The following is a 23,764-nucleotide window of genomic DNA, read 5'->3' on the forward strand; positions in this document are numbered from 1 at the left end:
CAGGGAGGGAAAAGAACTTTCAAGAGTAACTGGGTTTCTCCAAAGGGACCTGTCCCAAAAAGCCTGCCCCAAAAGCCTCCCCTCGGTTAATTCCCCTTTTTAGCCCCACAGTGCCAGGCCTCTGTGGCCCAACAATGATGATGATCCTGGGATTCCTTCCCATTTCCCCCACCATTAGTAAGACCCTCTCAAGCACTCCCCACTTCCGGCCCTCCAAGCCGGGCCCTGACGCTTGGGGGCGGAGACTGAGGCGAAGGGGCGGGGCTGCGCCCTACGTACGGCCCCGTCGCTCTCGGGGGCGGGCGCAGTGGCGGAAGTGGCGCCGCCGGGAGATCCTGTTCCGTTCGGAGGCGCTCCGGGGACTGCCGAGCCAGACTGCGGCTGAGGCAGGAAGAGCCTGGGCGGTGGCTGATATGGAGCAGGTGGGTCCGGGGGAGGTCACTGGGGCCGGGTGGTACGAGGTCTGTGTCTTGTCAACGGATTCCACCTCCCTGCCCAGTGTCCGTTGTTGGTTCCGTCCGACCCTTCCCGCACCCGCCGCGTCTCAGGTTCCGCCCCCTTTCCCTGCTCGGCCTCGCTCCGCCCCGCGCGGGGTTCTGGGGGGCTCCGACGCCGACCCTCCGCGGCCCCGCCCACCCGAGAGCGCCCGGGAAGGGCGTCCCGGATCGCCCTCCCGAGACACGCTCTTCACTCTGAGGGGAGAGGCGAGGCACGGAATCTGGGTAGTGGGGGTCAGGAGTTGGATATGGGCAGGGGTCAGGGTCTCTGAAAGAGGAGGAAAACATCTACACGTCCCGATAGGTCTGCGTCTCACTGTCTTCCGGTCTCCCCCAACTTCCTTTGAAAACGGCAGTGAATGACTTCCCTAACTGACATCAAAAGGGCTCTTTAAAGAATCTCGAGTTCTTAGAGGTGCATTACACCAGTGACACTCGTTCCTAATTGATGTAATTGACACGCCCCTCCCCCTTGGCGTCCTCGGCGTCTGCGTCTCCTGATTTTCTTCCTCCTGTCCCGACAGTGGAAGTACCGTTTCCCAGTCTCGTCTCCTGCCCAAACCCCCGCTCTATACACTGAGTTTTGATGGTCTCATCCACTCTTTTGGCTTCAGCTCTACACCACCTAGGTACCCGAAAGGCACCCACATCGACCTCTTTCTTCAGCGTAGTCCCTCCCTGGAGCCCCAGACTTCGGCGTCCCAGCTACCAGTGGACAGCTCCACTTCAGCGGCAGCTCTCTTGGACTGGTCTTTCCCCCCTGCAAGTGCATTCTTCCTGTGCCATCGCATCCCAGCGCGAGACCAGGAAATTGTATTACGCTTCCTCTTCTCCCTCAGTTCCCATATCTGTGGGGTGCCGCGATCCAGCTGACTTCCTGAACTTGCTGTACACCTGGTCCTGGGCCTCCATCTCTTCTGGTACCACTTGGATGTGTTTCTCACCAGGATAACTGTAGTGGCTTCCCAGCAGCTTCCATCCTGGCTGCTTGCAACCCAGTCTCCACACTAAGCCTTAGGATCCTTTTTTTTTTTTTTTAAACTAAACTTCTGACTGAGCCAGCCAAGTGCCCCTTTTTATTTTTATTTGAAGATTTTATTTATTTATTTGACACATAGCCAGAGAGGCAGGAAGAGAGAGAGGGAAAAGCAGGCTCCCCGCTGAGCAGAGAGCCTGATGTGGGGCTCGATCCCAGGACCCTGGGATCATGACCTGAGCCGAAGGCAGAGGCTTTAACCCACTGAGCCACCCAGGCACCCCTTGTGATCTTTTTAAAACACAAGTCTCATAGCATTACTTTCTTGCTTGTGGAAAAAGCAAACAAGTTGGCCTCCCACTGCTTGTGGAAAAAGGTGGATCCCAGCACAGTTTGCAGCACCGTCTGGGTTCTGGCCTCTTTCCTGCCAGTCTCCTAAGTGCACCCTCAAGTCCAGTAACAAGGTGCTGCAGGATGAACTTGCCCACACCTTGTACTTTTGTGTCTCCATGTCTTTGCACACCAGCCCCTCTGCTTGGGAAGCCCCTTCTCTTATCTGCCAGGCTACCTTCTACTTGTCTTTTTAAGTGCTCAGCTCAGGCAATATGACCTCTGGGTTGACTTTCTCCCATCCCCTCCCCCCCAAGACAGTACTACCCCCCTGTGTCCCTGCAACACCCTGTCCATACTAGAACAGTGGTTGAGAATACAGGCTCCTGATTCAGACTTTGTGGGTTCTGATACTGTTTTGTCCCCTTGGTGAGGAAAGTGCCTCAGTTTCCTCATTTTTTTTTTTTTTTAAGATTTATTTACTTATTTGACAGAGCGAGAGAGATCACAAGTAGGCAGAGAGGCAGGCACAGAGAGGGGAAACAGGCTCCCCCTGAGCAGAGAACCCGATGCGGGGCTTGATCCCAGGACCCTGAGATCATGACCTGATCCAAAGGCAGAGGCTTAACCCACTGAGCCACCCAGGCGCCCCAGTTTCCTCATTTGTAAAATGGAGGTAGCACTGCATCTACCTCATAGAGTTACTGTAAGGATTCAATGAAATAATACGTGTGTAGGGTTTAAATCAGTGAGCACATGAATGCTCAGTAAATACATGTGAGCTGTTATTGCTTATATAAAAATGTTATAGAGCAGTGGTAGTAATTTTTAATTTCATAAGTTGCTTGAGGAATGTTGATGTGGCTGACTTCTCATTCTGTCCCAGAGCCCCAAAGCCTGGCTTTTTGTCAATAAATAAAATGCTGAGGTGGAGGGCATGGGGTTCGGGGTTTGGATTTATTGAATGAGGATTCAAGAATGAAAAAGACCCAGGCCTGATGTTACTCTGCTCAGAAATGACTCTGGAAATGAATGAATGTTACATGACAAGCATTAATTCTGTGGGGATGTACACAGAGCTCTGGGAACCCGTCGGAAAGAAGGGCCAAGAATGGCTTCCCAGAGCAGCTGACAATTAGTGAGGGACCTTAGGGCAAGAGGATGAGCTTACCAGAGAGAGGTAGAGACCAGGGTGGACTCAGAGAGTGGGCAGCTGGGTCCTCTGAACAGAGCTCTTGCAGGGGGAGGGCTAAGGAGGGCAGAGGCAGCCTCCTTTGCTGAGTTTGGGGATTCCTTTCCTTGCTTGGCCATAAGGAAGTGTCCCCTTGGTTTAGGAGCCTGTGGGGACCATGCCAGGAGGGGACTGAAGGGCTGGCGCCTGGTGTTGGGAGCAGAGCCCCTGGGGTGTTCAGCCTGCAAGCTTATGCGCTGGGCCTGTGTTTTATTATTATTATTATTTTTTTAAGATTTTATTTATTTATTTGAGAGAGAGACAGTGAGAGAGAACATGAGCGAGGAGAAGGTCAGAGGGAGAAGCAGACTCCCCATGGAGCTGGGAGCCCGATGTGGGACTCGATCCCGGGACTCCAGGATCATGACCTGAGCCGAAGGCGGTCGTCCAACCAACTGAGCCACCCAGGCGCCCCTGGGCCTGTGCTTTAGACCGGAGTCTGGGCCTTTGGTCATGCTAGTTTGCCTGCCTGAAATGCTTGTCTTCCTTGCCCATGGTTGATATATATGGATTCTTCAAGGCCTGGGTCAGAGGGCTCCTCCCCTTTGTGGCTTTCCCAACCTCACCCACTGCAGCCTGGGTCAGATGTCCCTTCTCTGAGGGCCCACGGTCCATTATTTGTTCCTCCCTGAAAGTGCTGATTACAGTGAGACACTCTTTTATGTGTGTGTTAGCTTCCCTCACCAGACCCCGAGCCCCCGAATAGCCCCAGGGACTAGCACAGGCTCAGCGTTAAACCGAACCCTTGGGGGGCACGCCTGGGTGGCTCAGTGGGTTAAAGCTTCTGCCTTTGGCTCAGGTCATGATTCCAGGGTCCTGGGATGGTGCCCCCCCCCCCCCCCACTGCATCCGGCTCTCTGCTCAGTAGGGAGCCTGCTTCCTTTGCTTTCTCTCCGCCTCCCTCTCTACCTGCTTGTGATCTCTGTCTGTCAAATAAATAAATAAAATCTTTAAAAAAACAAAAACAAAAAACAGAGCTCTCACACACCTAGAGTTGGGGGGGGGTTGTGTGGGTGAGACGAGAAAGCCTGTACATTTGTCAGCTCATACTTGTTCCCTCGAGTGGTAGAGATTGTTGGCTCCATTTTACAGATGAGGAGGCTGGGACTCCAGGGAAGTAAGGTCAGTGTCACTCAGCAGGACCTTCAAGAACTGTCTCTTGACTCCAGGTCCACAGCTGTCTCTGAGAAATTGCCTGGGTACCCCTCCCCCAGGGGTGGCTGCCACATCTGTAAAACAAGGGACAAGCAGGGCATCCTCCCTGACCAGTTGTGTATCCTTGCGAACTTTTTCTGGCTAGGGCTGATCCTGGCTTCTGCCTGGCCAGAGCTGGTGCTGGCAGGGGTCCGTACTGAACTCCCTTCTGCCTGTGGAGCCTTCCCTTGAATGAGCTGACCTGACTGAGCTCTCTCCCGGAAGATGACTGGCCCTTTCCAGACTGACCTTGAGAACTTGACCTCATTAGCTCCCGAGTTTTATCCAGTAGCACTAAGGGTGGGTGGGGCCTGACTCACCAGCCCCTGAGTAGGCCAGGGGTCTTGTCAGCACCAAGCTGGGGCATCCTGGACATTTAATGGGGCCTGGTGTGTGGAGGAGGCAGGGGGCCTGAGTCAGCCTTGGTCTGTTAGGGTTTTTCTGTATTTTCAGAACATCCTGGCTGGAGGGGGCAGTGCATAGCGATGAATGTACTTTCTGTTTTGGCTTGACTCTTCCCCTTTCCACTTCTCCAGAGGGAAAGGAGAAATGGAGCCTGGTTTGTGTCCTCTTCTTAAAGTCCTCCTCTAGGAACTTCCCCAAATTCTCTGTGAGTGAGACAGGGTAGGGGCCAATAAGCCAGCTGTGCCGTGGCTGATGGCACGGGCCACTGAGCCCGGAAGTATAATAGAGCCTGCTGTTGCTGTCTGGGGTCAGCTCTCTGAGGCCAGGGCCCATCTCTGCATCCGGCAGTGCATATGGGGCCCTGTTTGGGCAGAGTCTATGCTGCACGTGCCTGGCCCAGGCCCTGCCCCTAAGATCAGATCCGTAGCCCCTCACAGTAGTCATAGCTGCTGTTAATTAAGCACAGACATTCTGTGTGTGTTATTCCTAATCCTTTCAGTAGCTCTGTGAAGTGGTCACTATACCATCCCCATTTTATAGGTAAGGAGACTGAGGTTCAGAGAGACTCAGTGATTTAGTCAAGGGCTCACAGCCTAGTCATGAATGGTCGGTCTTCAGCTTTTGACTCCAGGTCTGATGCCCAGTCCGCAAACCCGTGCCCTTTCCCCTGTTCCAGGGTGGACATTACAGACCCACAGACCAGTTAACTTCCTGAAGAGGTACCATGGCCAAGCACTGTGACTCAGGCCTAAAGTGTTCAAGGAAAGATGACTTTGACTTTGAACCTCAAGTCTAGAGTAGTGCTGAGCCAGAGTCCTGAGAGCTGGGGTCGGAGGAGCCTTGGATGGTGAGGGAGAGCTTTGCCCAGGAAGTGGGGTTTGAACTGGTCTCTGAAGAACTGGAGTTCTCTCCCAGGGGAAGGAGGTCATTATAGAATGTGAAAGTGGAGGGCAGTGGAGGCTCAGAAGGGAGACTGCCAGCCATGGTGTGTTCTGGAAGCAGCCAGTGGTCAGGAGAGTATTGGGAAGGGGAGGAGCCTCGGCCCCCACAGCCGGAGAGGAGCGCTGGGATCTCTCCCAAGGAGCATGTCCTTCTTTCTTCTGGACCTTCGCTATCCAAGGAACTTAGCTTATGTCATCTTCTCTCTGCAAATTGGTGCCCAGGAAAAGGGAGGGGAGCATCCACCATGCCTCAGGTTGCCGAGGAAACCAGTTCCCCTGGCCTGCTGGTGCCTCGACTCTACCTGAGGAGAGACACCAGCAGAGGGCGGAGTCCAGCTCCTGGCGAGACAGTCTGGCCTGGGAGGGCTCCTCCTTCAGGCCTGGGCAGGGCTGTGTACATGCACACCGGTGCTCAGGCTAGTTGCTTGACACTTTGCCTGAGTATCTTCCAGAGCCTGGTACCTCTCTGGGTGCTGGGCACACAGCACGGAGCAAAGCAGGGGGAGTTCCTGCTTGTGTGAAGTTTGCATTCCAGAAGAAGACAGGTAGTAAACGCAGACCTGTAAACATATAATACGTGGGGTGGTAAGCTCTATGAAGAATAAAGCAGGGAAGGGGATGAAGGGTGGGAGCTAAATAGGGAGTTCAGGGAAGGCTTCTCCAAAGGGACATGTACAGAGACCAGAATGGAGGGAGTACTGCAGAGACCTGGGGGAGAACTTCAGACAGACAGGACAGCAGGTGCAAAGGTCCTGGGGTGGGAGCATGGCCATGCTAGTTATGTCCAAGGAACAGAGAAGGACCAGTATAGCTGGATCAGAGGGCTCCAGGGGAAGAGGCTGGGGAAGAGCAGGCTTGTAGGCCAGGATGGAGACTTTGGCCTTTACTCAGGGTGAGCTGGAAGCCATTGGAGGTTTGGAGCATTGGGGAAGTGTGGTCTGACTTTTACCAGGATCCCTCTGGCTGCTGTGTTGAGACAAGACTTGGGATGTAGACAAGGAGGTAGCCAGGAAGGTGTAGCAGGTAACAGGTGATGGTTTGGACAGGGTGACAGTGGGCACATACACTGGCCAGATTTTGAAGGAAGAGCCAGTAAGATTTGCTGATGGTTTGGATGTGGAGGGGAGGGTGCTGGGCTCTCCACAGGCTCTTGGCGGGTGGCCGTAGGGCCTACGGGGCCAGCAGAGGTGGGCCAGCTCTGCCCCATCCTGCCCCGGGGGACTGTGGGCAGTCCTCTCCAACCTTCTGTCTCCTCCAGCCCACCCTCACCTCCACAGCTTCTGGTGGGGTGTGAGGAGTAAAGGAGAGGTGTCTGCAGGGGGTCAGTGCAGGCTCTGCTAGGCCGCATTTGTTTCTTCTGTGCTAGCTCCTCAGGATGGCCTGTAGTCCTGTGTTCTGTTTTTGTTTTTAAAGATTTTTATTTATTTGACAGAGAGAGTACAAGCCGGGGTGGGGGTGACAGGCAGATGGTGAGGAAGAAGCAGACTCCACACTGAGTAGGGAGCCCGAGGCGGGACTCGGTCCTAGGACCCTGGGATCACCACCTGTGTGGAAGGCAGATGCTCAACAGACTGAGCCACCCAGCTGCCCTGTAGTCCTGTTTGATCTGCTGTCCTGCCCTCCCTGACTGGTGACTGACCAGTGGCAGGACACAGGCAGCAGCCACCATCTCTCAGAGTCTTGGCCTCCTGCCAATCTATGGAGTCTCCACTCACCTGGGCCTTATGGGGTGACTTGACCCAGAACAGCCCTAGTCCTGGCCTGAAGCTATCCAACTGAGACAGTCAGATCTCAAGACTGTGTCTTCCTCTAAAGAAGAGACAGGGGTGTCATCCTGGCTGATCCTTAGGCGGTGATCACTCTGTGTCAGGGACTGTTCTAGGCCAGTGCATTTAATAAGCCTTTTAATCCTTACAGCACCTGTACGAAACAGGTGCCACTGTTATCCTCACTTTACAGAGGAGAGAACTGAGGCACAGAGAGGCTCAGCCATAGTAAAGCAGGAATCCAGGGTTTGAAACTTCTCCGGGCTTGGCCTTTCTCGGTTCTTTCTCAGTTCTTTCTCAGCTTCACTGATTCCTCCTGGTTTGTACAGAGATAGGGACCCCACTGGGAAGCCTCCATGGCCAGTGTGAGGCTAGTGCTCACATTTGCTGAGGAGTACGGAGTGAGGGAGATGTTGAGAGCCTGTGTCCACTGTCCCATCGGCCTCAAGAGAAGGTTTGGAGAAGCCACACGTCTCAGAGGTGTGGGTCATTTGTGGCTACTAATGAGGCTTGGTTCCCGTACCCGGAGACCAGGGTAGCTTAGCTTTGCAGAGGAAGCTCTAGCTGGACCTGGCATAGTTTGGCTGGTTCTCTGTTGGAGGTCAGGGCATGTTAAAGGGCTGGGGGCCTCGGAGGGGACTGTGGCATCAGGGGCTAACGTCTGCTGAGCCTTTACTCTGTGGTTCCAGGCACTGTTCCAGGCACTTCACATGCATCGCTGTGTCCTTTGATGCCCCAGATAGCGGGGTCAAGACAGGTGTCCCCAGTGTCCTGTATAGCCTCTGAGGCTGGTACAGTGAGTACGTGGCACTGTTAAATTGTAGACTTGCCTCAGCCTGGGAACCCCCGCTGGGAGCTGCAGGCCTTCTGGGTGTTGAGCTGCAGAGGTGGCTGGAGCTTCTGGTCTGGGCTGTGACTGAGAGCTGTCAAGGACCCCATCTGTGCCCTTGTCCCCTAAGAGCTGTGGAAATGGGAAATGAGGGGTGCCTGCAGCAGGTCCGGGCCCCAGTGGGAAGCTGTAGTGTTGGCGGTTGGCCCTGGCACTGCCCCTTAGAGCCTGTGCGGGGAGCCAGGACAGCCCCCGCTTCCTGCCACCGCCTGCACCCTGGGAATTCACCTGTGCCTGGAGCTGGAATGACTCGGGCCATTCTTTTTTCTTTTCTTTCTTTTTTTTAAAGATTTTATTTATTTGAGAGAGTGAGTGAGAGAGCACAAGCAAGGGGGGGATGAGCAGCAGGCCGAGGGAGAAGCAGACTCCCCGCTGAGTAGGGGGCCTGATGTGCGACTTGATCCCAGGATCCTGGGATCATGACCTGAGCTGAAGGCAGACCCTTAACACACTGAGCCACCCAAGTGCCCCGCGTTTTAACCATTTTTAAGGTCATGTGGTTCAAAGGCATTAACTATATCAGTGTTGCCTTTATTTAATGTATCGGAGGAAACTGACTCTCATAATGGTTGTGTTTGCTCCAGAGTGCCCAGCTCATAAGGGCAGACTGAGACTTGAACCCTAACCTCAGAGTCCAGCTCTCTTTCAACAGTGTCAGCTGTCTACTATTGTCTGGCCTGAGTCTGGGACCCTACCCGAAAGCTCCTCTTGCAGTCTGGCCAACAGTGGCATTTCCTGGGGTAAGAGAAGGCCTGGCAGGCCCTGGGGGCCCGTGCCTGCCCCTCTTCTTTGCCTCAGGAACTGAAAGAACTGGAGTAATCTGGGGTGGATTGCCTCCTCCTCCTCACCCCTCTTTCCTTGCAAGCTGGGATGATAAAACCTCCAATTTCCTCATCCCCTTCCCCAAGCCAGTGTAGCTAAGCTTCTCCTAAAACACAGGCCCTGTGAATGTCAAGTCTGCAGCTAACCCCAGGGCGGACTCCTTTACCCCACGCGTCCTGTTCTGCGCCTGACGCCTGGTCAGGGGCTTGGGCGGAGCAGGGGGAGCTGCTTCCGGGGGTCCCTGGTGGCAGCCCTGCTGTCTCCCGCGCACAGCACTCATTCCTGCCTCCCTCTCAGCAGGATGCTGGCCACGGTGGGGCGGAGGCCAGCTGCCACCTTCCACCCCCAGGGCCAGGGGACCAGAGCACAAGTGCTTTGGGGACCACTCAGGGGAGTTCCAGGCCGAGATGATTTCCGCCTCTTAGACTGGCAGGTGGCTTGATGAAGCCCAGAGAGCTTTTGAAGTCATCTGAGTGGGCAGTTTTCAAACTGGGCCTAAGGAAGTGCCCCTGGGGTAACCCTGGGGTTTGAGGAATGTCTGCCCAGGGGGACTGTCTGTGGCCACCTTCTGTGGCAAGACCCAGAGCAGTCCCATTTTTATCTTTTTTCTATTTTAGATTCTAAGTAAGGTTTTCTTTTCCTTCTTCCTTTTTCTTTTCCTTTCCCTTTTTCTTCATTTCTTTTTCTCTTTCTTTCTCTCTCTCTCTCTCTCTCATTCTCTAAGTTTCTCTTGCTTGAAGAAAAGGGTTTGAAAAAGCACTTCTCCCCTCAGATAAAGAAGCAGGGCCTTGGGGCACCTGGGTGGCTCAGTGGTTAAAGCCTCTGCCTTCAGCTCGGGTCATGATCCCAGAGTCCTGGGATCAAGCCTCGCATCAGGCTCTCTGCTCAGCAGGGAGCCTGCTTCCCTTCCTCTCTCTCTGCCTGCTTCTCTGCCTACTTGTGATCTGTCTGTCAAATAAATAAAAATCTAAAAAAAAAAAAAAAAGAAGAAGAAGCATGGCCTTGGTGAGGACTTGCCGGGTTACTCAGGGTTAGTGGCTTCCCCAGGACTGGCACTCAGGTCTTCATCCCTGACCAGTACTCCTTCTACTGTATGTGCTCTTTGGTTTCTGAGCAGCTTTCATGGTGGAGGGTGATGTAGAACCACCCCCCCACACACCCCCTTTCTCTTGGCCTGCTGTCCCCAGCCCTGCCTGGCTTCCACACACCCCTGCGTCTGGAGCTCTCCCGGATTCCCCCAGCACCTTTGCTCTCAGCCCTCATCTGCGTCTCTCGCTTCACCGAGGAGGTCTGCATGTGTGAGTGTCAGTGCCGCTGCTGCTCCCAGAGGAGGGGGGGTGGTCTCACACCAATCTGCTGCCACCCGGGTCCTGTCCCCAGGGAGGGAGGGAGGAAGGAAGCTGGGGACAACGCCAGACAGACTTGGGAGCAGCCTGGCAGGAGAGAAGCCACAGCACCCTGCAGTGAGATCGAGAAGAGGGAGAGGAGTGGATAGGGAAGCTGACACACGCGCACACACGCGCGCGCGCACACACACACACGGAGGAAGGGAGCGTGAGACCGAGCTGATGGCGGTGCAGACAGACTCACAGATGGGGGAGACTTGGGGAGGAAGACCCATAAAGATGGTCACAGGAGCGGGATACAGAGACACAAAGATAGAAAGGTGGTTTGGGAGAGAGACAGGAAGGAGGAAGAGAAATGGAAACAGGTCTGGCAGCAGACAAGAGGGCCATTAAAGACACGGAAATGTCACCCACCCTGGAGCCATAGCCCTGTCACAGTGAGCGATGCACTGTGCGTTCTGTCTGCCACCGGGTCCAGCTGACGGATGTTGGGGGGGGTCACATTGCCGGCAGCCTGTCACATCTCCTCTCTGACCGCCTCCTTCCAGAGCTGGGCCCGGCTTTCCTTCAGTGCCCTCCACATGAGCCGGGCATGGCAACCCCAAGAGTGTGCTGTTGGGGGGTGGCCTTGTGCGGCTGCCTCTGCTGAGAACAGCCCACTCCTGTCCACTGGGGCTTGCACGGAGGCAGAGGGGTGGACACACTGGCTTGCTCAGAATCCCCTGCCAGTCACAGACGGGGAGCTTGCTCGGGACCTGATAGATTGAGGGGCCTCAGAAGGTAGTAGACATGACAAAGGTATGAGGGGATAGCAGATCGAGGCAGGGGGGCACTGGTTAGGTCTTGCCTTGCCAGGACCCAGAGACCGACATCCAGGGTTCTCCTCCCGCTAGCCCCCAAGCCTGGCTCTCTGGCATGAGAGAAGATTCAGGGAGACTCTGACCGAGCCCCAGAAGCCTGGGCACCACCACACTGAGCCTGCTTCCTCTGGCTCTAGGCTAAGCCCCGGGGACAGGGCCGCTGCGGGCTCTTTGCCAGCACATGAGTGGAGCAGAGACCTTGGGTCTGGGGACCGTGCGGCCGGCAGGGAGTCCTCCAGGCCCCTGCCCTAGTGTTCGTAAGAGTTTCGGCCCGTGGTCGCACAGGCAAGGGGTAGTTCGGGCCATTGCCCCTTCAGTCTTGGCTGCCTGCTCTGTGAACTAGAAGGCCCCGTCCTGGCCTGCATGGGCCTGAAGCACAACTGTGGGCACAGGGTTCTGTGGGCAGTGGGGCTCGGGCCTCGCCTCGGGCCGTGGCTGGTTCTCTGTCGAGGTTCGACCCATGTCGCGGCAGCATGGCACAGAGCTGAGGACCAGGACACCCGCTGCAGTAGCCGCCGGCAGGCAGTCGTGCAGCCTTCCTGGGTGCCAGGCCCTGTGCTAGGTGCTGGGAGACGGCAGTGACCCGGCCGGGGGAAGCCCTGCACCCGGAGAGTTGGCAGAACAAGGACTAAGACGCTGGCAGATCGTGACAGGCTCAGGGTCCCTGTCATAGAGCAAGACTGCTGTCCCTAGGGGGTGGGTATGGGGCAGTTCTGAGGAGGAGAGGACTTTTTATTTTTTTTAAGAATTTTATTTATTTGACAGAGAGAGACAGGGAGAGAGGGAACACAAACAGGGCGTGGGAGAGGGAGAGGCAGGATTCCTGCCAAGCAAGGAGCCCAATGCGTGGCTTGATTCCATGACCCCCGGATCAATGACCTGAGCCGAAAGCAGACGCCCAATGACCAAGCCCCCCAGGCGCCCAAAGGAGAGGACTTTAGAGCTGCTTGTTGGAAGGATTGGGGAGGGGAGAGCTAGGTACAAGGTCCCAAGGCAGGACCTGGCGGCCACACTGAGGGACCGAAAAGAAGGCCAGGGTGGCGGTGGGATGGGCGGTGGGGTGGTCCTGAGCCCTATCTGCCCTGTAAGAGGAGCTTCTGGAAGAGCGGGTGGGGCCGCCGGGGCAGGGCCTGGGCTGGAGGGCTCTGGAAGGCGGGCTGTGATCAGTGTTTGGCAGACCTTCCTCTGCCTGTTGCAACAACTCTTTCTGCAGTTGTCGCAGGGTGAGAGAGGCAGACTCACCCCGAGGGCTGGTTGTCACACCAGGGGAGAGGATAGTAGTGGGCCTGACGCTGGAGAGAAGGGACCAAGATGTCCTTCCTTCATACCGCTGTCCCGGCACACAGCACTCAGAGACGCTGCTCTAGGAAGTCCCTCCCAGTTGCCATGGATTAGGGGGTGGGAGGGTAGGGCTGGCTGCTGGGAGGGAATGTGGCTTTGTGCTTGGCAAACAAAGAACAGAGCTTGGGGCCCTCTTCTCCTGGGGGGGGTGGGGGCAGGCCCGAGAGGCTGTTGACAGGACCAGAGGCTGAACCTCCAGCGGGCCTGGCAGGAGCAGGCTGTACCCTAAAGCCGCGGGGAGGACCCCAGAGCCCTCCAAGGGTGAACTGTGGGTTGCTGGGCTTTGCGGGGCAGGAGTTGGTGAGGAGGAATGAGAGCGAGAGGGGCGCTCAACCCCCTCCAGCTCAGAAGTGGGGCTGCTGGGGAGAATTTGGGCTTAGAGGGCCCTGGGCCACCCTGGGGTTGGGATGTGAGGGGGGCAGATGCGTTTGGGAGCAAACGGCGTGGGGGGGGGTGCGCAGAGGGAAGGAGGTTAACTAACAGGACCTCCAGGCCCTCACCAGGCTGCCTAACCCAGCCACCCGCCTCCCTGCAGCCTTGCAGCTGAGGCCCCGCCTTGCCCCCCGTGAGGTGGGGGCCCATCAGGATGAACAAACTGTCTGGGGAGCTGGCCCGCGACTTGGAGCGCAGCCTGCCCGCCGTGGCCTCCCTCGGCTCGTCGCTGTCCCACAGCCAGGCCCTCTCCTCGCACTTCCTCCCGCCCCCTCCGGAGAAGCGCCGCGCCATCTCTGATGTCCGCCGCACCTTCTGTCTCTTTGTCACCTTCGACCTGCTCTTCATCTCCCTGCTCTGGATCATCGAGCTGAACGTGAGTGGACCCCAGATTGCACTGGGGGTGGGGGTGTCACCTGGGCCTTCCTCCAGCTGTAGCTGCCACTACAGCTACCAGAGGATGGTCTCTGGCGGGGGTTAGATTTCCCGGTAAAATGTAGAGTGGGAAGATAGGAACACCCGTTCTCATCTTCCAAAGAAAGGGGAGCTCCGAGGGCTGGAGAGTCATTGTCGAGGGTCCCTTAGCAAGTAGGTGAAGAAGGGCAGAGTTTGAACCCGCACCCTCAGGCTGCAGGGTTCACACCCTTGACCTCTGCGCCAAACTGCCCTCTAGTGGACACTTGTGAGGAGGGCGGAGAGAGCCCAGTGGACAGTGCTGGTATGGTTGAAACCTTTGTCTTCTTTCTGGCTTCTGTTGCTCTCTGGCTCCATTCAGTCATTCCTTCATCCGTCCACTCACTCAGCAGTTTTCAAAGCCTTGCTGCATCCGAGGCGCTGTGCTAAACGCAGAGGGCACGGTGCAGGGCCAGCCAGTAAAAACTCCCAGTTCCTGGTGGTTCCTAGCTCCCCCTCCCCATTTTGGACACAACTCCAGTGCCCCCCAGTTTGGGCTCAGCAGCCTGGAGGTGGGGCCGCCTCTCAGTGCTGGGTCCACACCCTCCTCCTTGGCGTGTGGTGCCTGCCGGGCTAGCGGGCCATGGCACCTGACCTCCAGGCGCTGACGGCCCCGAGCAGGACCCCACCACAGAGGCAGGAGCTGTGAGAACAAAGCTCCCAGGCTCCGTGGGTCTCAGTGTCTCCTCTGTATTCACTGCGGCATGTCAGTGAGGGACTCGGCTTCTCTGAGCCTTCCCTTGTTTTCCTTCTGCGGAGCGGGTCAGAGCGCCTTCCTCCAGGTCTCCAGCTCTGATGACAGGAAAACGACGAGTTTGTTGATGGAAGTGAGGAGTTCGGGGAGGGGCTGGTTTAAGGGTGAAAAGGACAAGTTTGAGGTGTGACAAGTGTTCAGGGAGAGGGCTCTGGGGGTGATTGTCCTTTGAGCACATAGATGAACTGGCACCTTCAACAAGATTGAGCCATGGGGGACCCTAGGGACCCTCTTTACCAGTGACAAAGCTACGGCCCCATAAGATCCAGGGCCATTTGAGGAGCTTCTGATGTCTTAGGCATTCTTCCTTTTTAACATTTTTTTTAAAAAGATTATTTATTTATTTATTGGAGAGAGACACACACAGAGACCTGGGGGAGGGGCAGAGAGAATCTCAAGCAGACTCTGCCCTGCATGTGGAGCCCAGAGTGGGGCTCCATCCCACAACCCTGAGAGCACAACCCCAGCCGAAACCAAGAGTCAGATGCTTGACGGACTACATCTCCCCAGCACCCCGGGAGGCATTCTTCCTTTTGAAGGTCCCAGCCAGCATCAAAGCAAGCACTAAAAGTTACCCACAGCTCTCATTCAGTATATATTTTCTTGCCAGCAGACAGCTGAAAAAATTTTGATAATTTTCCTTTTGAAATTATCTGAATGTACTGGGTACTGGGTAGAATTGCTCAGCAGTCCTCGTGCGTACTTGGGAATTCTTGCAAACCGAGAAGTCCGATCTCCAAATTGTTTTCAGATGTAATGAAAACTTCAGAATGCTGGGCTTAGCCGTTCGTCGAGTTAGCCATCATGTTTCACTTGATAGACATTCAATTAAAAGGTGATTAATTTTTGGTCTTGTGGCTTTATTTTCATGTTTTGAAGCATATATGTTTTTAGTTCTTGAACAGGCCAGGCATTGCCCAGTGGCTACAAGGGCCCCAGAAGGGTCTTACGGCCAGAGACTGGCAGGGGTCAGGGCTTGGCTCCCCTGAGTCAGGACACCATCGCCATCAGCACCTGCACGTGCCCAGGCAGGGGGAGACCTCTGAGGGGCTGCAGCTCTTAGGGCTCGGAGGAGCTGTGGAGCCCAAGAGGAGGGCCAGGCTGGGGCGGGAGGATGTCAGTGTGGGGGGTGGCATGTGAGACTCCTCGGGGCTCAGGGGGGTCTTGAGGTCAAGATGCACAGTGGGCGGGGCGCCTGGGTGGCTCAGTGGGTTAAAGCCTCTGCCTTCGGCTCAGGTCATGATCCCAGGGTCCTGGGATCGAGCCCCGCATCGGGCTGTCTGCTCGGCGGGGAGCCTGTTTTCCTCTCTCTCTCTGCCTGCCTCTGCCTACTTGTGATCTCTGTCCGTCAAATTAAAAAAAAAAAAAAAAATCTTTAAAGATGCACAGTGGGGATGTTCAGAGGTGTTCATGTGTCAGCGAGGGGGCTGCCTGGGCTACTGGCTTCTGCTCTAAGCACTGCAGTCACCTGGGAGCTTCACAAAGATTCCAGACGCTCAGCTCGCTCTGGGATTCAGACTCAGGGTTCTGAACATCTAGATGTCAGTAAGCACCCCCTGCACACCTCAGTTTGGGTCACCTGCTAGGGGATTAGAAGCTCTCGTCTAGGTGGTCATGAAGGGTCCTCACTTTGCAGGCTCCTGGGCTCCATTTCCCAGAGTCCTCTTGTTTCCTCCCTTCTGCAGGGGGCTGGCGGAAGCCGAGGCCTGCCGCCCCATCCCTCCTGAGAAATCAGGCTGCAGCCTGGCTCTCAGTATCTGTCCAGATCCTCTCCCTCCCCAGCCAAGGTGTCGAGTCCCATCGAAAATATATGGGTGGCTGGGGCAGGGACGAGTCTGCTCGCTCTCTGTTGCTAGCCGTTCCTTCTAGCAGCCTGATGGATTTTGCCCATTAAGCACAAACCTAATCAATTGATTTGCCACCTGGGGCTCCGTCTGACACCACTGCCCACCCCCGGTCCCCATCACCCCAGATGGACAGTTAGCTGGGAAGATGAAGCACCGTAGTGGAGAGGGGGAGATGAGATTATGTGAGAGGCAGGCTCCCAGCACCCAGTCAGCCAGCCCTACCTGCCTGCACGGGGACTGTTGCCTCCCCTGCACAGCCCCGAGGCCCCCATGCCTCCTCTTCCCTGGGCAGCATGCCCACAGGTGTCCGTGCTGGAGCCAGGCCCTGGCCGTCCGGGTTGCCCCGGTGCTTGGAGGAACGAGATTAGTGCTGGGGTCTCAGGTCCTCCCTTGGTGCTTCGGGGCCCTCCTTGGGCAGTGGCTTATCACTCCCCCTGCTTGCTCGCCGTTCCCAGAGGTGAAGCACCCCTGGGGACTTGGTTCTGCCTACAGAGCTGCTTGTGTCTTCCTCTTTCAGACCAACACAGGCATCCGGAAGAACCTGGAGCAGGAGATCATCCACTACAACTTTAAAACGTCCTTCTTTGACATCTTTGTGAGTGGACTTAGGGAGGGGGCCTTTGGGGGCAGCGGAGGTGCAGGGATGTGCCTCTGGCTGGATTCTCTTGTTCCTGCAGCACACATCCTAGTCTGATGGGGGACACTTGGCTCCCACCCTCAGGGAGCTCTTCCTAAATAAGGCCCTCCCTTCAGAGAGCCTCAAGGGTGAGGGAGAAGAGTAGACCCCTGTCCAAGAAGGTCACATCCGAGTCATCCCGCAAGAAACACTGACTCAGTCGTTCTCTCCTGAGGCATCACACCCCATGTAGAGGGAACCTGGGGGAGCGGGACGGACGGGGAAGTCAACCTTCAGCAGGAGCGGGGGGCATTGGCTAGCCCATGATGGCTTGTGTGTCCCCTGCCCGCCTCCCCACCAGGTCTTGGCATTCTTCCGCTTCTCGGGACTGCTCCTAGGCTATGCGGTGCTGCGGCTTCGGCACTGGTGGGTGATTGCGGTAAGATGGCCCTCTCCTGGCAGCGTGTGGGCCCTGGCGGGGCTGGTGCGAGGGGCAGCGTGGCAGAGGACTCACTCCCCAGCTCGCTTTCCCTCTCTCCCTCCTTCCCTCCCCTGGGCAGGTCACGACGCTGGTGTCCAGCGCGTTCCTCATCGTCAAGGTCATCCTCTCCGAGGTCAGTGGCTCACGGTCAGGCTGGTCTGGTGGGCCTCTCACCAGAGGGAGGGATGGGCTTCTCCCAAGAGGGGACCCATTCTCCGATTTGGGGCATCTGTCCCTGTTGTCAGGTTGGGGTGAGGGGGAATCCTGCCCTTGATATTTCCAAGGGAGCATCTTCACTGGCTTCCTCCACCTGTCCCTCTGCAACCCCAAGAACAAAAAGTTCCTCTGCCAGCCTATCCTCAGTTTATCCTGCCGCAGAATTCATTAAGCCACCTCAGAGGCACGTGCCACACGGGGTCCCCAAGCAGCCGGGCCCAGGAGTGGGGTGTGTGCCACAGTTGGTAGCCCCAAGAGAAGACTCTGCATTCGGGTGACCCTCTGCTGTGGAGCTCAGCCCCCTCCCTCCACAGCTGCTCAGCAAAGGGGCATTTGGCTACCTGCTCCCTATCGTCTCCTTTGTCCTTGCCTGGCTGGAGACCTGGTTCCTTGACTTCAAAGTCCTGCCACAGGAGGCCGAGGAGGAACGATGTGAGTCCTGGGGAAGGGGTGCAGGGAGGGTCATTGCAGCCCCAAGAGTGGAGAGTTTCGGGCATGAGAGCCAGTTCGGAGCTATCTTGGCAACTCTGAACAGCCTCCCGGAGCCTGAGGGTGAGCTTGGAATGGGGGGACCCCAGGCTGCTAAGGCATGGCTGTCCTTGTTCTGGGACAATGGCTGCCTGTGTCTGCTCCCCCAGGGTATCTTGCTGCCCAGGCTGCTGTCGCCCGTGGACCCCTGCTCTTCCCTGGTGCTCTGTCCGAGGGCCAGTTCTATTCACCCCCAGAATCCTTTGCAGGTGAGGGCCGGTGGGTGAGAAACTCCTTCAGCGAGGGTATTCATCAGGAGCGGGTTGGCTGGGTCTCTTCCTTCTGTTCCTTCTCTCAGGTCCTTGGGGAAGGCGAGCACCCCTCTCCCTATCTGTCCCCCCGCAGTCTTGTACCCCACCACCTCCTCACAGTCTGTTCCCACTCCTTCCTGTTGTCATCTGTGCTTATTTTCCGAAGGGTCTGACAACGAATCCGATGAAGACATTGGGAAAAGAAGCTTCTCTGCCCAGGTATTTGGCTCCCTGCCCCCACCCGATCTTTGGAGTGGGCAACCCCCCCTGGAGAAGGTGCCAGTGCTGGGCTCAAGCCGAAGTGGGGAGGGGCTTCCCCAAAGAGGGTGGACCTCAGGCAGCCCGAGTGCCAGTCAGTGTACCCCTGAGTGTCTGCCTCACCGTCAGTCAGGCCCGCTGGGCCGGCTCACACCTGGGGCCCAGAGGGGAGCGGTTCAGCCGTAGCACCTGGGGCCCCCATGGGGCCCGAGAGACCAACCCAGACTCTGTGGGTATGGAGTATGTGGAGAAGGAACTGGCCGCAAAGCAGGTGGTGGGTGAGCCCCAGGGTGATTCCTTCCTGCCTCTTCTCCTGGGCCAGGAACGGGAGTACATCCATCAGGGGAAGGAGGCCATGGCGGTGGTGGACCAGATCTTGGCTCAGGAGGAGAACTGGAAGTTTGAGAAGAACAATGTAAGGAAACTCTCTCCCATCTGACCTGCCCATGTGGTGTTGAGAGTTTTTGCTTGCTTTTCTGAGGCCCAAGAAGCCCAGGGATGGCCCAGGTTGGAACCCTATTCCTGTGCCAGGAGAGGGAGCTGGGCCCCCGGGGTCGCTGCTTAGCAGGAGGTGGGGCCGGACTGGATATTTCCACCGCGCCCTCCTCTGACTGCTGCCCTGCCCGCACCCATCCGTGGCCCTCTACTGCTCTCTGCACTCAGGGGGAAGCCATGCTTTGGCCGTGGTCTGGGTGTCTTGTTTCATGAGCAGAACCATATTCTCTAAAGAGATGGCTGTGAGCTTAGAGAACGGGGACACGTCCCTGTCCCTGTGTGTGGCCATTCCCTCTGGTGGCCCAGGACGGCCTGGAGACATGGGTCATCGCAGTTGTAACTGCAGCTGTGCTTCTGTCCTTGAATGTGACAGCAAAAGCCTTTCTCTCCTTGCTGCTGGATGTTTGTCAGAACCACTGTTTTTTTACCGGCTGCCGGAATATCGCTGAACTCCTGGAGTTTTCCACCCTGAGCTGTTACAGAGCTGCCCTGTTGGGGCACTTCACCACTGGCCCACTCTACCTGCCCTCCACCCACCTCCCTGTCCCCCTTCTGTCTCTACCGTAGGAGTACGGGGACACTGTGTACACCATCGAGATTCCCTTTCACGGCAAGACCTTCATCCTGAAGGTGAGGGAGAGAAGCAGGGGTACTGGAGGCTCCTGGTCTGTCTGAGGTTTCAGCAGGGGGCTGAGGGGCCTTCTGGCAGGTTTCTCCCCACCAAGAGGGAAGGGCTGCTGTGCCCAAGCACATCTGGCCCCGCTCAGCTCTCTGCCCACCCTGTCCCAGACCTTCCTGCCCTGCCCTGCCGAGCTGGTGTACCAGGAGGTGATCCTACAGCCCGAGAGGATGGTGCTGTGGAACAAGACCGTGACCGCCTGCCAGGTGAGCCAATTGGGCCCAGCCTGGCCACCCCTCAGGGCAGAGCGACACGGCAGGGCAGGTACAGTCATCCCCCAGCATGACCATGTCCTCAAACTGTCCTGTGCCTCAGCTTCCCTGTCTATAAAATGGGATGATGGTAATGGCACCTCCTGGAAAGGGAGCGCGCAGACAGAGCTCAGCCCAGGACCTGGGAGTGGCTGTTAGTAAAGGGACCTGGGCAGAGAAGAGGCTGGTCTGGGGGTTCCCTGAGGTTCTGAGACCCTGTGCTTGGGGTGTTCCTGGGCTGGGCTGTACCTCACATCTCCCCTGATGGCCTTTAGATCCTGCAGCGAGTAGAGGACAACACTCTCATCTCCTACGATGTCTCTTCGGGGGCCGCGGGCGGGGTGGTCTCCCCCAGGTGAGCCCCACCAAGCCCCTCCTCTAAGGCAGGACTCCTGCCCTGGCATCCTGGGCCTGGCTCCCCGCCCATCTAACCCTCCCGTCCCCAGGGACTTCGTGAACGTGCGGCGCATTGAGCGACGCAGAGATCGCTACCTGTCCTCGGGCATCGCCACCACCCACTGCACCAGGCCCCCTACACACAAATATGTCAGGTGAGCCATCCCGGCTGGCCCGTCCCCTGGTGGCTTTGAGGGCAGGGTAGGGGACAATGTGGACCTCTGGGCACTTTGTCCTGCCAAGGCTGCCTTCCAGCCCCCCCGGTCCTGCTGGGCTCTGCCCCTCCCAGCCCCTAGGCCCCGCTAATCTGCTCTGCTTCCTGGAGACTGGGGGATTAAGGGCTGGAACCACACAGCCTTCCAGGGCAGCTCCAGGGACAGCCCAAGGCCAGGGAGCAGTCCAGAAAAGGGGGCTGGGAGCCACGAGGTGGCGCTGGTCCAGGCGATCTGAGCAGAAGGCTCAGTGTCCCGGAGCTTTACCTCCCTGCTGCTGCCTTGCCTCCCCCCACCCACCCACCCCGACTGCTCAGAAGTTCCCACGGAGGAAGAGACATTTCAGTCTTCCTGTCCCACGTCTTGGGGCATCCTCCAGGTCTCAGGCTGTCACCCTAGACCCCAGTGCTGCCGCCGACCTTCTTCCCGATTTCCCGCTCTCCCCGTCCTTCTTGGGGTTCCACAGAGAGCACTGGGCGATGAATATGAGATTTGACACAACAGACCCACGGGTGACCAGCGGGCCTCTTTCTGCGGAGTGGGCTTGAGCGTGCTCGGTGGGGCTGTGGGGGAACTGCCCAGTGATGGGTTGTGCCCTGCCCTCCTCCTGGGAAGGCGCCCCCTCCGGGATCCCCCCAGCACTGTACTGCGAGCTGATTTGAGAAATGCGAGCAAATGCACGCAAGGCCCACCCCTCCCTGCCCTAGAGGACCTGCACAGAGAGGGTGACGGCTGCCACCAGGGGTGCGCAGACATCCGCAGGCTATAGAAGGGGGAGCTGGGCCTCATAAGGTGCAGGTGGAGGACTGTATCCTGTGGCCTCCGGGATACTCTGGGCCCTACTCAGGCAGAGTGGCAGTGGCTAGCTAGACCAGTAGCTCCCTTCCATCCTTCACCCCAGCCCATGATGGGCCAGGAATGGGGTGTGGGGTGAGGTCGGAGGCCTTTCCTGGCTCCAACGTGCCCCCCTAATTGTGCTTTTCTCATAGGGGAGAGAACGGTCCTGGGGGCTTCATCGTGCTCAAGTCAGCCAGTAACCCCCGAGTCTGCACCTTCATCTGGATCCTTAATACAGATCTCAAGGTGGGGGTGCTGGGACTCTGCTGGGGGATCTTGGGGGCGGTCACCTGTCACACTCAGGACCTCACCTACTCTGTCTCCTCTCTTATGCTCAAATTGGGGACCGGGTCAAGATGCTCTCCCAGGTTGCTGGAGGGCCTGTACATGCCCTCACTTCTCCGGGCCCCGCAGAGCGGTGGCTGGCTGCCAGGCCGGCCCCTCCTGGGTGTGTTTGTGTGGCCGGAGCCAGGAGCCGGCACAGTGTGTTCTTCCTGCCGGGGGAGGCGGGGCGGGGGGGGGCGGTTAGGCTGCCTTCCAGAGCTGCACCTGCACCTGCAGCTCTGACCCAGGGGAGCCCCCTCCCCCCACTCCTGCTGGCTGAGGGCAGGCCTTCCCGAAACTTCTTCCCACCTTCCCGCAGGGCCGCCTGCCCCGGTACCTCATCCATCAGAGCCTCGCGGCCACCATGTTTGAATTTGCCTTTCACCTGCGGCAGCGCGTCGGAGAGCTGGGGGCCCGGGCGTAACTGTGCCCCCTCACCACCCTGCAGGGCAGGGTCCTGTCACCACAGCCTTCAGAGCCAGAAAGGGGGCCAGCAGGGCTTCCCGGCACCCACAGAGGACCTGGCCTCAAGCACTAGGAAGGAAGATGTTTCCTCTTGGTGCAGCCCCTCGGGCCCTGGCTGCCACTGTCCTCCATGCTTTGCTGTGCCTGGGAGCCATGGCCGTGAGCAAGTTGTGCAGTCAGGCACCCGGGTGCCAGGGCTCTGCCACCGAGGCCAGTGGGGTCTGCTCTGCTGATGTTTACGCAGTGACTGGCCTTGCCTCCAGGAGGACTAGATGCAAGATGCCCCTGCCTGGCCCGGGGCAGGATCTGGAATGGGAGGGGCAGACCTGGTGGGAGAACACCAGGGCCCCGAGCAGGATGGAGGTCAGGGCGGCCTGGTCACCTACGTTCAGGTGCAGGAGCCCCTTCATCTGCCTGCTCTCTCGTCATGCTTTTTTAGGATTATTTAAAAGGTCTGGGACCTTTTTCCCCATGCACTTGTCGGGGAACGGGTGGCAGGTGGGGTCGGTGGGTGCAGGCAGTGAATGTCTGCCGCTCCCGGTTTCTCTCCCTCCCCCAGGGTTCCTTGGGGACGTTTGTAATTTGAGCCAATTATTAAAAATGAACTTAAAAAAAAAAAACGGAAAGAAAAGCAGCCCCTCCTTCCTGGCCTCTAGAGGGAAGGGGGGCAGCACCGTGGAGGGGGCGACAGAGCCAGACCGCTCTCACACCCTCTCACACCCTTCTGGAGCCGGCAGGAGGTCAGAGCAAGGCGGGGTCCCCGATCTGGGAGCCCCCTGCTTTCCTGCCTGGTCCAACTGGACAGATGACTGGTCAGAGGAAAATGCCCCAGCCCTCAGCCAGGCCTCCTGGGAGGGAAGGTCAGTGGAAGGTCTCCTGCCCAGGAACTTGGGGGAGGTGGGAGTGGCCCGGCAGCATCCGTGGCAGGCCTTGACTGTCCTTGGGATCCCACAGCCAGTCTGGGAGTGGGGCCTGGGCTTCTGGGTCACTGAGGCACCTCTGGGATCTCTGTTTCTCTGGCTCCACTCACCTGCCTCCTCTGCCCCAGCACACTCGCCAGGGGCAGCACAGTGGGATCGCAGGCAACGGCCAGAGCAGTGCAGGGCCACCGCCATCCCAGCCATCCCTGCCCCCCTCCCTCCTCCCTCTATCCCTCCTCCCTCCCTGCCTGCAGGCTTCCAGGGGGCAGCTCAGCTAGCTTGGAGCCAGGACATGGGCAGGGCATCCTAGCTTGGTCTGGCCAGGTGCGTGACCCTGGGCAGATCTTCTCTAGGCCTCTGTTTCCTTCTTTGTCAAGACGAGACTCTTTATGTAGGAGGGCTGTCCTGAGATTAAAGCAAGAATCAGAGCTAGTGCTTCAGTAATCAAGAGGATGTGGTTCTGCCCTGGGTGGGCACCTACGGGCCTTCCCAGCTGCTGGGTGCTCTGCACCTCCCGCAGGGTCTCATCTCAGCTCCTGTATGGCCTATTCCTGCGCCCTTTGCTGTGTCTGTCTCCTCGGCGATGACCCATCCCTCCCCGGCCCCATGCCCAGCGCCCTGTGTGCCAGCTTCCTGCACCGTGAGCTGTCCCCCTTGGGTGCTGGCTTTCCCAGCAGCTGTCCTGCTCCCCTGGAGAGCCAGGCCCCTCCCAGGTGGCCCAGTAGAGCTGCTCAGGACTTTGTGGCCAGAA

The 23,764-nt window shown here is 57.6% G+C and overlaps 1 protein-coding gene across 7 annotated transcripts; it reads left to right on the forward strand.

The window, feature by feature from the left end:
• The first annotated feature begins 175 nt into the window (after positions 1-175).
• On the forward strand, positions 176-22,708 carry STARD3 (StAR related lipid transfer domain containing 3). 7 transcript variants are annotated; one of them, XM_032319965.1, is made up of 16 exons: positions 289-422; positions 4,127-4,156; positions 13,134-13,406; positions 16,602-16,679; positions 17,062-17,139; positions 17,261-17,314; positions 17,712-17,829; positions 18,036-18,134; positions 18,343-18,395; positions 18,757-18,849; positions 19,497-19,559; positions 19,719-19,814; positions 20,135-20,214; positions 20,306-20,410; positions 21,457-21,550; positions 21,948-22,707. In XM_032319965.1, exons 3-16 carry the CDS (start codon positions 13,185-13,187, stop codon positions 22,050-22,052), a joined length of 1,338 nt encoding a protein of 445 aa, XP_032175856.1. In that variant the 5' UTR covers positions 289-422; positions 4,127-4,156; positions 13,134-13,184; the 3' UTR covers positions 22,053-22,707. The 7 variants fall into 7 exon arrangements, with proteins under 7 accessions (XP_032175861.1, XP_032175860.1, XP_032175856.1 ...); XM_032319963.1 differs by lacking the exon at positions 4,127-4,156; XM_032319966.1 differs by lacking the exons at positions 289-422; positions 4,127-4,156 and adding an exon at positions 10,229-10,349.
• Positions 22,709-23,764: the final 1,056 nt, after the last annotated feature.

Source organism: Mustela erminea, chromosome 18 (assembly GCF_009829155.1).
Source record: "Mustela erminea isolate mMusErm1 chromosome 18, mMusErm1.Pri, whole genome shotgun sequence".
Taxonomy (NCBI): Eukaryota; Metazoa; Chordata; class Mammalia; order Carnivora; family Mustelidae; genus Mustela; species Mustela erminea.